The 14,652-nt window shown below is 39.7% G+C and overlaps 2 protein-coding genes across 2 annotated transcripts in view; one reads left to right on the top strand and one right to left on the bottom strand.

The window, feature by feature from the left end:
- Nucleotides 1–429: 429 nt before the first annotated feature.
- Nucleotides 430–6,768, top strand: sspn (sarcospan (Kras oncogene-associated gene)). Its single transcript, XM_063479928.1, has 3 exons — nt 430–1,261; nt 2,776–2,862; nt 5,866–6,768. Exons 1-3 carry the CDS (start codon nt 1,034–1,036, stop codon nt 6,223–6,225), a joined length of 675 nt encoding a protein of 224 aa, XP_063335998.1. The 5' UTR covers nt 430–1,033; the 3' UTR covers nt 6,226–6,768.
- A 6,009-nt stretch (nt 6,769–12,777) lies between these two features.
- The window catches only part of itpr2 (inositol 1,4,5-trisphosphate receptor, type 2), a 60,601-nt gene continuing 58,726 nt past the window's right edge, over nt 12,778–14,652 (bottom strand). The window contains exon 57 of the mRNA XM_063479925.1: nt 12,778–13,710. Coding sequence (XP_063335995.1) covers nt 13,630–13,710 — 81 coding nt within the window. The 3' untranslated portion in view covers nt 12,778–13,629. The remainder of the gene's footprint in view (nt 13,711–14,652) is intronic.

The following is a 14,652-nucleotide window of genomic DNA, read 5'->3' as shown; positions in this document are numbered from 1 at the left end:
GCGTAAACACGGAGCGTAAACATGGGGGTGTGAGCTTTTTAACGTCCACAAAATGTGTGCGCTCATGCGTTTTCATGCACCCTGCACGCTCTGTGTACGTTGTTGTGCGACAGGATAACCTTAGTTGTACATCAATTCCCCAAAGCTGCGTTGTCAGTAACCATGGCACCGGCCCAGCTGTGTGCTGAAACACGTGCGTCGCAGTTCTTTTATTAGTCTCGGGATAAAGTTTTGTGACTTGTTAGCCCGACGTGCTGAAAATGATGAGTGATCACAGTCCCCCTCAAACACCTCGGTTTCTCGTAGGCCGGTTAGTTTTCTGTATTGACCGCGATAAACACGTGAAGCGTGAGGATAAAAAGGAAAAAAAAACTTTTATATATAAATGTGTTACTGCATAGTTATAGTTTAACCACATAAAGTTCATCTGTTACTGACACCTGCTCCTCCCTTGCGAACGTTAAAATGATCCAAAAACACTCAAATCTGCGCCACTGTAATGCCCTCACATGCCTTGTGATCACATTACTCGTTCCTGTAAGTCATGTGACACGTTCTGGCTGGCAGCATATGGTTGTCTTGTGTAACTGCTGACAAAGAATGAAACAGTCACTTGGCTCTTTAATGAAGTGTCACCTCCTCTGTGCTGGCTGTTCATTAACTCATACCTGCTGATCCCTCTCTGTACTTTCCCTTTCTTGTTTTTAATGTGACTACACGAGAAATCATCTTATTGTCGTAAGTTGGAATCCCCCTTTGTGTCTTCCTGCCTCCCATCCCTCCTCTTCCTTCCCTCCTCAGTATGCTGCCTGCTCTATATGTGGCACTGGAGCCGCGTTAGGATTCCAGTCCAAATGTTTTCCATATTAGTTCAGAGCCTTCTCTGATTCCAAATAGCAGCCATAGCTGTGTTTATGGTGAGAGAGGGCAGGGAGGGGAAGGGAAGAGAGGGAGACCGCAGGCGGGCTCATACACCCCAAAGAGTAAAAGTCGTGTAGAGACACAGGAAAAGAAAGTGAAGGCAGAAAGAGAAATGAGACAGGCACAGAAAGATTCCTCAGACAAGAAGGAGGGCAAGAAGAAGAGAGAAGAGAGCCCAACACCAGACGATGGCCATAAGTGCAGAGTCTGTCGTTTCCCTCTGCTCATCGCTCTGCTCCAGCTGCTGTTGGGGGTGGCTGTCACAGCCGTGGCCTTCCTTATGCTGGCTATCAGTCCCTCACTTTTGGCCAGGGAGACTCCACACTGGGCTGGGATCATTGTAAGCTGCATACTTTACGCTCTATCATCAGCCACTACACTCATTTGTTTGCATGGAACCTCCGGTTTCTGATACTTCTGCATGAGCCTCAGCAACACACCTGTGTTGTACATCTTTAGCACACTGTATGTCAACACCGGCCCCCACCAGCCTGTCTCTGCCAGACAGGCACCGTAGCCATGGGAAATCACTAATATTGTCATGTGGTAACAAATCTCCATCTGTCATATTCACCTGAATGCATACACCTGCATTTCCATTATTTCTCAGTCACATGCATCAGCCTGCACCTTCTGTTGTTCACACTGCATGTCCAAGAAATCTTAAACATCTGGACAGATGAGATGAGTCATCCAATAACAGCATGCCGCATTCCAAACTAACCCGCGAACACCCACACAGTGTCAGAAGACCTCATTATTATTTGCAAATATGATGTACATCTTTTTGAATACCTCCGCATCCTTGCCATCCGGTCTCCCCCACATATACACGCACACATCACATATAGTTTCACACAAAAGTAAACTTTTATGATGCAAACAACAAATGAAAGATAAGTTGCATGTTTCATTTAGGTTAAGACGAGAAGTGGAATTTCAAGAGAAATTAACAAAAAGATCACGAAAGCACTGAAAGTAGGTTAATGTTGAAGTGTAACTAACTGGGAGCATCAGTTAAACTGTAAACCATAAAACGCACTTTGAGGTTTCAGTTCACAAAGGTGAACTTTGTTAAGAGTAACATGTAAAAAGTGGATAAACTGTAAGTTGAAGTGTAACAAATGCACACACTTTAACTTGTATAACCAATGAGGCACAAAGTGTTCATCTTTCCTTGTGAAATGTGTAATAAAAGGGGGGGGGGGCAAATTTACTTATTATTATAGTTTGGGCTAAGACTTCAGGTCACATTTCAGTGATATATATTTTTAAAAAATGTGTTTTTTGTGTCTGGGCTCTACCCCAGCCTATCACAGATGCCATCTGCCTTCGAAAACATCCCTGGACATCAAGATCCCGAGTTAGATCCTCACGAGATTCAGCCAAGTGAAAAACACTGAGGTCATCAAGAACTTTCCAGAGAATCCTGAGTGCTTAAGAACCTGGGAAAAACATTTAAATAAGATGCCTCACGTTAGTCACAAGACTCCAATTGCACTGAAGACACAGAGATAGAGTGTGAGTGTGTTTGTGTGCAAGAAAGAGAGAGGAGGGGAGTGAAAGGGAAAGACAGAGTAATGTAATCAGATGGCAGCTTACTGCTGAATCATGTAATAACAGGAAACACCTCTGAAAACCTGGGGGAAAGTATTTCTTTTTCTTATTCATGGTCTAAACTGTATGTAAAGATACGATCTACAAGTCATTCATATATGCTATATATATGGATGAAATGGATCTTTGTGTCGCGTTAAAAAATCATGTTGTCACAAATCATGTTGATATTTTTAATGCCTTGATGACTGAGTCTATCCAAATAATGCTAAACCCTTTTTTTCTGTTGTGTTTCAGCTGTGTTTAGTTTCCATCCTGGGCTTTGTCCTGTACTGTATCACCTATGTCCCTGATGAGAGAACGTCGAAGCAATTCATTGTCAAGGTGAGCTTAGAGAAAACCTGATGACTCAAAAAAGTTTGCTTATTAATGCAAGAACAAGTGTCTGAAATTGTCCAACGATTTGTAGAATCAGTCAAACGTATGACCAGGCTTAGTGTTCAGACAGAAAACCTCTGCAGAAAACATTATTTTACTCCCTGTTAAAGTACAAAGCTGGTCTCGGGGAACTGCAACTGTCAGAAGCATAGAGAGAAAAGCATTTAACAGCATTCCTGTTTAAAAGTGCTCTGCAGGAATCCGTGTGAGCGGAGGAGTGCTTTCATTAATGCGACTTGATTGTACAGCTTAATTAGCCACACAATGTATGCAGCTGGAATTTCAAAGCAATTAAAATCAGCCGATCATTGTTTCCTGGGAAGGGGCATCCTTTTTTTTGTCTGGGTCTTCTGTGCATACCAGGTTCAAATATGTAAATGATGTAAAGACAGCATTTCAGCATACTTCAGCAGTATTTTATATTAGGAAATGCAGCTAATTTGCAGAAAGGCTTGTTAAAAAAAATCAAAAAACAATGCTAGCATGTCTATTTTGTGTAGCTTTAAATGTCATCGATGTACCTCAGTCACCAGAAAGACAGATTCTGATCATTTGCATTTTCAAGTTCACAAACTAGTGATATTAGCCGATCCCTAAATGAGACAGTATTGAACTTGTATAGTGCTGTGAAAAAGTGTTTGGCCTCTTGATACAATGAGTCTTTCACATCGCTGTGGAGGAATTTTGGTCCACTCTTCTTTGTAGAATTGTTTTAATTCAGCCACCTTGAAAGGTTTTCGTTCATGAATAGTCTTTTTAAGGTCATGCCAAAACATCTCAATTGGATTTGAGTCCAGACTTTGACTAGGACACTTCAAAACCTTCCTTTTGTTTTGAGACATTCAGAAGTGGACTTGCTGGTGGGTTTTGGATCATCGTCCTGCTGCCCAACTCAAGCATGCTCGAGCTTCAGAGCACAAATTGATGAACATTTAAAAATTTCTGCTGGAGAGAAATTTTTTTGATTCCATCAATTACAGTAAGTTACTCAGTTCATAAAGCAGCAAATAGCCCCAGACCATTAACCCACCATTGGTTATGATGTTCTTTTTCTGAATTGCTGTGTTAGTTTTATGCCTGATGTATCGTGACATAAACCTTCTAGAAAGTTCACCTTTTGTCTCGCCAGTCCACAGAATATTTTCCCAAAGGTCTTGGGGATCATTAACATGTTTTTTGGCAAATGTGAGACGAGTCTTTGTGTTCTTTTGGTCAGCTTGAACTCTCCCATGGATGCCATTTTTGCCCAGTCTCTTTCTTAGTGTTGAATCATGAACACTGACTTTAACTGAGACACATGAGGCCTGCAGGTCTTAAAATGTTGTTCTGGGTTCTTTTTTGGCCTTCTGGAAAAGTTGTGTTGGTCTCGGATGATAATGGCTCTCATTGTGGTTCACTGGACTCCCAAAGCCTGGGAAATGGTTTTGTAACCCTTTCCAGAGTGATAGATGTCAATGACTGTGTTTCTCAGCTGTTTCTTTATATCATGTGTTTTTTGATATCTTTTAGCTTACTAAACTTTGTCAGTCAGGTTCTGTTTGTGCTTCTTGATTGATTCAAAGGTCTGTTGTAATCAGGCCTGGGTGGGGCTGGTGAACACAATTCATTAATCATAGTTAATTCAAGATTTTACAATGGGGGCAATTACTTTTTCAAACAGCATCAGGTAGGTTTGGATAGCTTTTTTTCCTTAATAAGATAAGCAATCATTTAAAAACTTTGTTTTTGTTTACTCAGGTTATCTTTGTCTGATATTAAAATTTGCTTGATTATCTGAAACATGTAAGTGTGACAGTTATATAAAAAAAAAAGATCAGGAAATGGGCAAATATTTTTTCACAGCACAGTATGTCCCTATGTCATGTGTCATTTCTTGTAGGTTTTTTTTAGCCAAAAGTTGTGTTGAAGCAGAACCTCCTTTTCTGGCCTTCAAACAGCCCTCAAACCAAAACAAATGTGTTTTAATTTGTTAATTTACTTTGTCAGTGAATACGCGACTACACTGTCTCTCTTTCTGAAGAATCTGTGGCCTTGCAGTGAGCTTGTTTATTAATTCCAGTTGCCCTTGGTTCAAAGAGAGAGCAAAGGGAGAGGGAGCCGTTCTCACATTAAGTGTTACTGTGTTGTTAGATAGGGACTCATATGACCACTTTATTTCTCATTAACTGTGTAAAGACACTCGTGACTATGAGTTTTGAAGTGCTCTGCAAAAGTGGACAGCACATAGACTCTTAACAACGACGACGACAACAGCATCCTCACTTTCAACTTTGGGCTTTCCGATCACCTGTTTAGTGAAGCCCACACTGTTCAGCAGAGTGCTTGTTGATGCACTTGCTTTACATGCATCTCCCCTGTAATCATCCATACTCTCCATCTCACAGCTGTTCCAAAATTAACATAAATGCAGTTTCAAATCAAGCACCACTCATCACTTGCATAACTCTATAAGCAGCATGTAACTGAAAGCAAAATACACCAGCGAATGAGGGCTCCTTTTATATAAGCGGTGGATTAAGATGAAGGTTTAGTGTTATTGCAATCGTGCAGTTGCATAAACAGCACAAAGTCTCTGTCACATTTTGAAACTGTATTTTTAGACGCTCTCTGCAAGGATTCTCACACAGGACATGCACTAAAGGTTAGAGGTGGCTGTAGCTGCAGGGCACTGGAATATATGTGATATCTCCCCTTCGTGCTAAGAGCTGGACCAGTACTCTTAGGGTCGGAGTATTCTGGGTAATCTCTTTGAACTTAATTTGCCATAGGCACTGAGCCAGCACGTCTGTTTCTAAGCTACAGTTTTGGCACTGTGGGGTAATCATGAGACAACAGGCTAAAGCGGGAGCCGGATTAGAATATAAAAACACATTGAATAAAAGATAGAAAATGTTTTCTGATGAAAGCTTTCATAGTGTCTGGTCTCATGCTAGCTTTCTGCCCCTACAGCTCCTGTATTTTGTCCTGTGCATGATTGGCCTGGTCATCTCTGTGCTGGTCATGGCGTTTGCTGCCCACCATTACGAGCAAACCAGCAGCTTCATCTGTGAGCAGGAGGTAGAAGCCTGCGTCTGCATACTCGATAAAGAAGATCTACTAGCTCGCACCTTCACTTACGAGGGAGTCAGTGACTGCGAGGTGATCACCGGTACACTCACACTTTACTTCCTGATCCAGATCTTCCTCAATCTGGCCCAAGCGCTCATCTGTGCCGTTGGTGCCTTCATCATGTGGAAGCACCGCTATCAGGTCTTCTTTGCTGGTCTTCAGATTGGCTCTCCCTCAACCCAGCAGTGGCAGAAAGTTTAATTGATGATGGCAAAGCTCCCGAGGTGCCTCTGGTCAGTCAGCTCAAGAGGGAGGTTGACTTAACTCTGGCGGACTGGAATATTTGCCTTTTTATGTGCCTTGGCTTGTTTTCTGTCAGCATTTCTGTCAGCCAATCATGTGGCAGCAGCTCAATGTATTTATGCTGGAAGTTGTACCAGCTTTGTAACAGCTTTTTGTATTTTATATAAGTAAAGTTCTACTTCCAGTTTCCAATTTTTTTTCCAACTTGAAAAGAAATTGTAAAGTCAAAAGCAGCTTATTGTGTTTCATATTTTTGTTAGTTATGTTTTCATCTCATTCACAGAAATTTCATAACCACGACACCTAAAACACATCGAATCGCGGTGTTCTTGTGTGATGATTTTCAATTACAGAATGAAACTGCCTCAAGAATTAAAAAAGCAGTGTTCACACATTAGCAAATATTAGTAAGATGAATCTTAAACCTTAAAATGAATGCTTTATTTATTGATTACTGTAACATCATAAAATCCCCTTTTATTAAAGCCTTGTTTTATATTATGTGCATTTTGAGGTTCGTTTTCAGGTTTTAAAAATTTAAAAAAATCTTTTTTGATGAAAATCATTTAGTTTATTAATTTTGCCACTAAACATATGCAGCTCGCTAAATTCAGACTTCACTCCCCTGATAAAAAAAACGTTATCAAAGTCCTTTTCAGCTGGTACAAGTAAACGCCACACAGTTCTGAGTGCAGTAGCATAACCTGAGCAGGCTACACTTCATAAGACTGGTTTCAGACTGAACTGGGCTGTGGTGGAAGGTGGCCAGCAGCCAGCATGAGTCAAACAGCCTGTAGGAGTGGAACTGCTGCAGCCACAAAGAGAGGAGGGGTGAGACGGGGTGAGGAAAGGGGGGACTCAGACCGGCAGCTGGACTGAAGTGACCTACGGTGAATCATTTCACAGTGTTTGAGCTGTGTTAGGAATGGGGAAAAAAATAAATGGTGATTTTTATTTTTAAATGAAATACATTTCTGTGTTATTTATTACTACTCTAGCAATATTTACCTGCAATCTCAACATGCTAAGCAGGAAACGTAAGCATGAGTCAGTTTCCATATGAATTAAATGTATGCCCAGAGGAAGAGTGTAACTAGTGCTGAATCAAATACACCCTACATTGTTTTGTCAGTGATAAAAGGTTAACTGACTGAAGTCTTAAATTTTATGAATTAATTTCATGTGGATAAAAAATGCCAGTAGTTACTCTTTCAAGACTGTCTTAACATATTTGGGCACAAATAGAAACCTTTTTGTCAGCTGTATGCAGTTGCAGTTTCCTTTTTTTGTAATTACATACACAGGTACCAGGCACTTTAGGTAAAGTGTTGAGCTGCCTATTAACACAAAAGTCTAATCAGCTAATCACATGGCAACAATTCCACCGGTGTTGGTGTAATGGTGTGGGGGACATTTTTTGGCACACTTTGATTCGCTTAGTACCAGCTGAGCATCATTAAAATGCTGCAGCTTACCTGAGTATTGTTGCTGCCTATGTCCATCCCTTTATGACCACAATGTACCCATCTGCTAATGACTGCTTTTAGCAAGATAATGCACCATGTCACCATATCGTCATCTCAAACTGGTTTCTTGAACATGACAGTGAATTCACTGTACTCAAATGGCTTCCACAGTCACTAGATCTTAATCCAATAGAGCAGACAAATCTGCAGCTGTGTAACACTATCATGTCGATATGGACCAATAACTCTGAGTCATGTTCCTAGCACTTTGTTGAAGCTATGCCATGAACATTTAAGGTAGTTCTGAAGGCAAAAGGGGTCAAATCTAGTACTTGCACAGTGAACCTAATAGTGTCTAGTGAGTGTATATAGATATCAAATGGAGACTGAACATTGCATTCAGAATAATTACTTGGTCTTTACATTAAAACATGTATTATTATTGCTGAAAACAGAGTAGAGTAAGCTTTACCTATGCTACCTGCAAGTTACTAGAGATGGACCGATCCGATATTAAGTATCGGTATCGGTCCGATACTGACCTAAATTACTGGATCGGATATCGGCGAGAAATTAAAAAATGTAATCCGATCCATTAAATATCAAAAAAGCACCTCACAAAACTTGCGACACGACGTAACTCGGCTTGTAACCGTAGCACGTGGAAGCAGTGTGCTCACGTGATAGAGCGGCTGTGTTTATTTGTAGCCTCGCTAGCAATCCAGCATTTCATCTCCGAGGAAGTTATCCCAGAGAGAAGTAAAGCAAGTGTGTAAGTTCATCTCTGAATGTTTGTAAAGCATTCCCACGTTAAGCTTAACAACCGATATATGGAGCCTCTTCTCTCTCCCTCTCTTGCTGCTACTTCAATCGTGAAACTGCTTAATGATCAGCTGATCGGCTTTTCTGTCGGGAGTCCGTCTCTCTTCTTTGTTTTTGGCCCACTTTGCACCAGAAAGAGGAAACCAGCGGCTGAACAACAGCAGCACGTTTAACCTTGATAAGCTGTTGTGAGAATTTATTTAATATTACTTTCTAGACCAGGATCCTTTTCTACGTAGCTGACGGCTGGTAACTGTGCAGGGGCGGATCTAGCAAAGTTTAGCCAGGGGGGCCGATAGGGCATTAACAGGGAAAAGGGGGCACAAAGACATACTTATCTTTCTTATTCTCATTTAAAATGTCTAGCTTTTAATAAATAATTATCTGAATCTTACACCCAAAGTTTTAATCTGATGTAAAATGTATAGAAGTCCATTACTGTATATAGTAACTGTTAAGTCTAATATACCCTAGTAAGCTACAGTACTTTTTCCTTTGGGAAAGTACCATCTGTGCAGTCTGCAATTCTGTAGAAGAAAGATTTTGAATATATTTAATTATTCTTGAAAAATAATTTATTTCTGTGCATTTTTTTCACACTGCATCAAATTAAAGTTGATTACGTCGATTAAGCATCATGAGGTGGAGGGTGGGGGTGGTTCCCTTTTTTTTTTTTTGCTGGGAGTTTGCAACCCTATTAGTTAGGTTGCTTAATATTTCTGCTAAGTACTCTTTAAAATACCAGAATAGGGAGGATGGAGTAGGTTTAAGTTTATTAGATTGATCAGTACTGCTGAACTATGAAATATTTTGGGTGCAGTGTATTTTTTACATACAGGTATAACAGAATAGCTTTAGTGTTGTTGTTTATTTAAACTTGAGTATGAACTTATACAAAATGCAGCAAGATATTAAAAAAAACAGTTTTATTGATTAAAAAACACACTATATCGGATTAATATCGGTATCGGCAGATATCCAAATTTATGATATCGGTATCGGTATCGGACATAAAAAAGTGGTATCGTGCCATCTCTACAAGTTACACCAATCTATACATCCATTCACAAGCCACAGCAGATCCAGGCAGAAGGGCAGCCTATCATGATAATGTAAAACGTAAAAGCAGGCATTGAAACTTGTTGTTCGTTAACAAAATATGTAGTTCTCGAAAGTAAAGATGGACTGCAAATGCACAAATAATATCAAACTGTATGTGACCATAGTGAAGACAAAAATGTTTCTGTTAAGGTTTGGTTACAATATGCTTTGATCATAATTTACATGTGACTGCTCACAGTGACTAATTTAATTTGTGGCTTTCCTCAAAGGCTATGGTACAACTTAAAAAATATTAACTCAGTTGTGTCATTTATTGTAGGAATGATTTATTCCTTCTGTTTAATGATTTATTCACACATATTGCACGATACACCACTGTGTGTGTGTGTGTGTGTGTGTGTGTGTGTGTGTGTGTGTGTGTGTGTGTGTGACGGCAAACAATATTCTCCATGTGCTTGTTTTTTGTGATATGATGTCAATGCATCATGTGACCAGAAACAACTCAACTTCACTGCCATACAAAGGAAGTCACATGCCAGTCGTCATGAGGGCATGTTTATTTATAAAAATGAGTGCGATGAGGGACCTTCCACCCACCTCTTTGGAAGGTAACAACTTTCTGTGTGGTCAGTTTGTCTTTCCAGGCAAAACAAAACAAAAAAAGCATCGTCTGATATCTGACTCTGGTGGCCACTGACGCTGCTGTGAGTCTTTAGAGAAAACTGCAGAAGACAGAAGATCAATATGTGTATTGACACGAAGGAAAGCGATGCACACTGCATCTCTAAAATAGACTGAACAACATCAAGTGTTTTTGATCATTTTATATGCAGATGCTCTTTATATCCAGCTAAATATGGCTTGATTAATTCTGTGCATTGGTGTCAAAATGCCTTCCAGGCACAGAGGTGTCTCAGATGTTGCCTTATATTTACTGATCTGGGTGTTTTCCTACTTGCGCTAGTGAATACACAAAAGCTAAGCATGTGACTTGAAGATGATCCAAATGTGTCTGAGGTTGTGTTCATAAAGTAAACAAACCACTTCTCATGTGCATTAAAAGGGCTTTGGTAATCACCAAGGATGAAGTTAAGCAGACTGTAGAGTCTAGGCTATTAGCCATTAATAGTAAATGGACATCAAAGTTAAATGGTTTCTCTCCAGGGTCAAAGCATAAATATTAGCTGATCAAATTTAGGAAGTGATGCAAGGTGAAGCGGTGGTGTTACAATATAGCATTAAGAGTTTTGCCAGACAGCAGTGATGGTCCTGATATTAGCCTCTCTCTCCTTTCCATTTCTGAGTGCAATACATTCCAGTGAAGCTGCACTTAAACCTTCTTGTCTGCGCAGTGACAGCTGCTCGCCATTATGGCACTGCGTGAACTAATTTTAATGGCTGTCACAGGCAGCAGGAGCAAATGCAGGCCTGCCAGCGTAAACACTGAACTGAAGCCAAGAAGGATGGGCTTCTCTGCAGAGGGTAAATGGCAAGACAGGATAAGAGACCAGTTTACTTTCTGAGACTTGTTAATCATTTCAAATTTCATACACAAGCACAGACAGACGCACAGACGGGTTTGAGTTCACCACCTCCTCAAGTGATGACTGTGGAATTACCAGTGGGGATTTCCATGTGTGGAAACAAAGCTCAATGTAGCTAATGCTTCAGTTCATTAATGCCGTTAATATTTTTCTTCTTAAAACCATCACCGTTTAGCTTTTGACGGGGTTAGTTTTTACACCAACATTTTCCACATTACTTTTAACTATTTTTACATATGGATCTGTATGAACCCACCAGCTGTCTTTTTTCCACATGGTTTCAGTTGCAATATTCAAATCCAATCTCAGGTGTTACAGCTTAATTTGTTGTGAAAACTAATGAATAATTGTAGTTAATTACTGATAGTTAATTACTGCTCTAGAAATCCTGTACAATCTTTTATTTTTGTAGTTTAAAAACTCTTTTTTAAGTACTGAATTAAACTTAAATAAATCTAATTAGATGGATCTGATTATTTGAAACTATTCATTAACCGATATGATGGATTGAAATGACAAGGCTATCTAATTAAACATTTGGTATCTCTGATTGCTAGACAGCTAAGCATACAGATTCAACACCGCCCACCCATTGAATTCAGCTATTGTACATTTTGAAACTATAGACACTTAAATCCACTTTTCAGGGAAATGGTGGCAAACTTTATAAGGTCAGGCAGCCATTCATCTCACACATGAAGAGCTGCAGACTTAATAAACTACTTGATAAAAATCTGAATATGATTCTGTATTGAATGCCATTTTCCATCATATTTATTCATGGATACTTATATTATACATAGTCAATGTTTCATTTAATGTGGACAACATCTTAACTTTCCACTGACTGTCTGCGTATGGTAAACTTAAAGGCAAAGCAAGTAAAACAGCTTGATACAGACAGACGATAAACCAAGGGGCCGCACTATACTTATATATAAGCAAAATTAATAAAGACTATTTTGTAATTTGAATCACGCATAGCTACTCAAGTACAGTACAAGAATAAAAACAATGGGCTTGAAATGTACATAACTAGTCCCCTTTAAATACAAGGGGTGTGGCAAAGCTGGAAGAAGTAAATTTGTCATAACAGTCATGAAACTGAGCCGAAATATGAGCTCATCTAAAGGAAGACGTGACATCCTGCGTCCCCCTCATGGACGAGCACAAGTAAGTTAAGACTGGTGTAGAGGGGCTCACAGTGAGTACTCATCCATTCCCAACAAGAAGATTTGAACTGAACTTTACTAGAGAGTTGAAACATTTTTCTACACACTGCCTTTCAGCTAACAGTGTCTCAGGACATTGAGTGACGGAGCACGCCACAGTCTGGTGTTCATCTGTGCAACTTTAAAATAACTGCAGACTTCTCAACTGCACTTCACGAGGGACTAGTGAAAATTATTTACACTATAAGACACTTTATAAAACAGTAGGAGATGGATGTTAGAGCAGATACAATAAATTACAGTATTAGCTTACATCTCTATAAACACAAGGATGTTCATAACGTAACAAAAAACTGTGAGCTTACCATCTTCAGTCAAGATGTATCAATATATGATTTAAGACCATCAAGAAAGTTTTGCACAGGAAATAAGTTTATTCACATTTTTATATATATGACATAGAAATCTGTAAAAGGCAACTGAAGTGGTGCAGTGAATGCGTATTTAAACAGAACACAAAGCATTCAAATAATAATAATAATAATAATAACAATAATAATACCTCAAACCAACCTGTTACTGTTTGCAGTTAAAGGTTTTTACCCTTTTTTTTTTTTTTTTTAAAAGTGCACTTTCAGCAATTGCAATGTTCCATTTGTAAAAGTTAACGAGTAAGGCAGCATGAGTCTTTTTTTTTTCCCAAAATGCAAAAATACTCCTCCACAATTTTCTCATAAATACCAACAAAAATCTAAAAAGGTAAAATTCTTGATCTTAGTGTGCACACTCTTCCTCTGGAAGCCTGCAAGCCAATCATTGACCTCTGTGGGGCTGGCTGATCAGCACTATGACAGTGGTGGAGCAGAGGCCAAGACAGCTGTCCACAGGCTTGACAGCACTTAACCATTAACCTACCTTAACATTTCCCTCAGCCTCTGTCTGGCACGCTATCACTACATTGGAAGGTGTGTGCTGTGCCTGGTCAATCATTGACAGACCAGTTTTTCTGTACACAAGGGCCCGTAGAGCGTGCCCCTTATGGCTGAGTGGGCACAAAAGGCACACTGTCTCCAAATAAGGCCGTGTTTGTGTCACTTTGTGTCACAGAAAAGGCACTATGTCTAAAATTAAGCATCAACACTTGCTGGTCCCTTGCAAATTTTGACATCAGTAATTGTAGGTGTACATTTGAGTACAAATGTTGTTCTCAAGGCTGCAGTTCATGTGTCTGCGTTTCTCTCTGGCTTTATAGTGAGCCAATAGTCGAGTGACCTGCCACTGTGAACCTTGCAGCGCTCAGTGAGTTGGAATGTGATGATTGGGCTGAGGAGGACCCAGGAATCCGAGCCTCTGTTTGTTCTTCCTCTGTTCTGTCATCTGTTGAGGAGAAGGGGAGAAAAACAAAAGCTGTAAGGTTTGTATATTCTGTATGTAGCACACACAGAAACCTGGTTTCTTGCCATTAATGTACTAGTACAGTTATATATGTATATATATGTATATATATGTATATATATATATATGTATATATATGTATATATATATATATGTATATATATGTATATATATATATATATATATATATATATATATATAAACTTGCAGTACATTTAGATTTTTCCTCCAAGAGTGAACAAACTGTTTTAGTTTAGCCAAAAATCATTGAATTTGTCATTTCAGAAGTTACACAGTTATTCTACAACATTCTTCTATCAATTTTAAATCGCCTGAGATGGAATCTTCTGCACGGCTGCATGAAAATAACCTTGTTCAACACTGCCGTTATGACTGGAAACTAAAATGTCCCTTGGAAACTTAATTAGAGGACACCGTCATGTGTGGGAGTGTGCAGAACTGTGACCTGCACAGTGGATGTATAAGAGTAAGTGCGTGTGTGTAAATGAACCAGAAATGCTGGTTCACATTTACAGTGGTTTCCAGTGTTGACGTCACAAATGGGGTCCATGGGTTCTGTGAGCCGTAAGCTGTATATGCAAAATAAAGGGGGCGAAAAAAAGCAGGCTGTGCAGAAAGCCACACTGCTAAGTAGCGACACACATAAACCTACACAGAGTCTCAGCTGTGATAGTGTGCAGAGGTCAGCAAAAGGTTGTAATGAAGGAGAAGCTGCAGGAGAACTTTCCTCCCAGTGAGAAACAGTCTTGAGTTCATATCTGGTGTGAGACCTGCAGACCTCCCTTGTGACTGCAGAGCTGTGGTTGGGCCTCACCTAACCCTCCATAAACACACTCACCTCCTGTGGCGTAAACGACACTTTCTGTTTACCATATAGGTGGAGTAGTATTCATGCTAACCCCA

The sequence above is a fragment of the Pelmatolapia mariae genome, linkage group LG7 (genome assembly GCF_036321145.2).
Source record: "Pelmatolapia mariae isolate MD_Pm_ZW linkage group LG7, Pm_UMD_F_2, whole genome shotgun sequence".
Lineage (NCBI taxonomy): Eukaryota > Metazoa > Chordata > Actinopteri > Cichliformes > Cichlidae > Pelmatolapia > Pelmatolapia mariae.
The sequence above is the reverse complement of the archived record's forward strand: the minus strand, read 5'-3'. Positions and strand labels throughout refer to the sequence as shown.

What these genes read in the sequence shown, in the direction of transcription:
- sspn (XM_063479928.1), top strand. Translation starts at nt 1,034, where the DNA reads ATGAGACAGGCACAGAAAGATTCCTCAGACAAGAAGGAGGGCAAGAAG. An exon ending in CACACTGGGCTGGGATCATT is followed by an intron (nt 1,262 to 2,775) that starts GTAAGCTGCATA and finishes GTTGTGTTTCAG; the next exon opens with CTGTGTTTAGTTTCCATCCT. An exon ending in CGAAGCAATTCATTGTCAAG is followed by an intron (nt 2,863 to 5,865) that starts GTGAGCTTAGAG and finishes CTGCCCCTACAG; the next exon opens with CTCCTGTATTTTGTCCTGTG.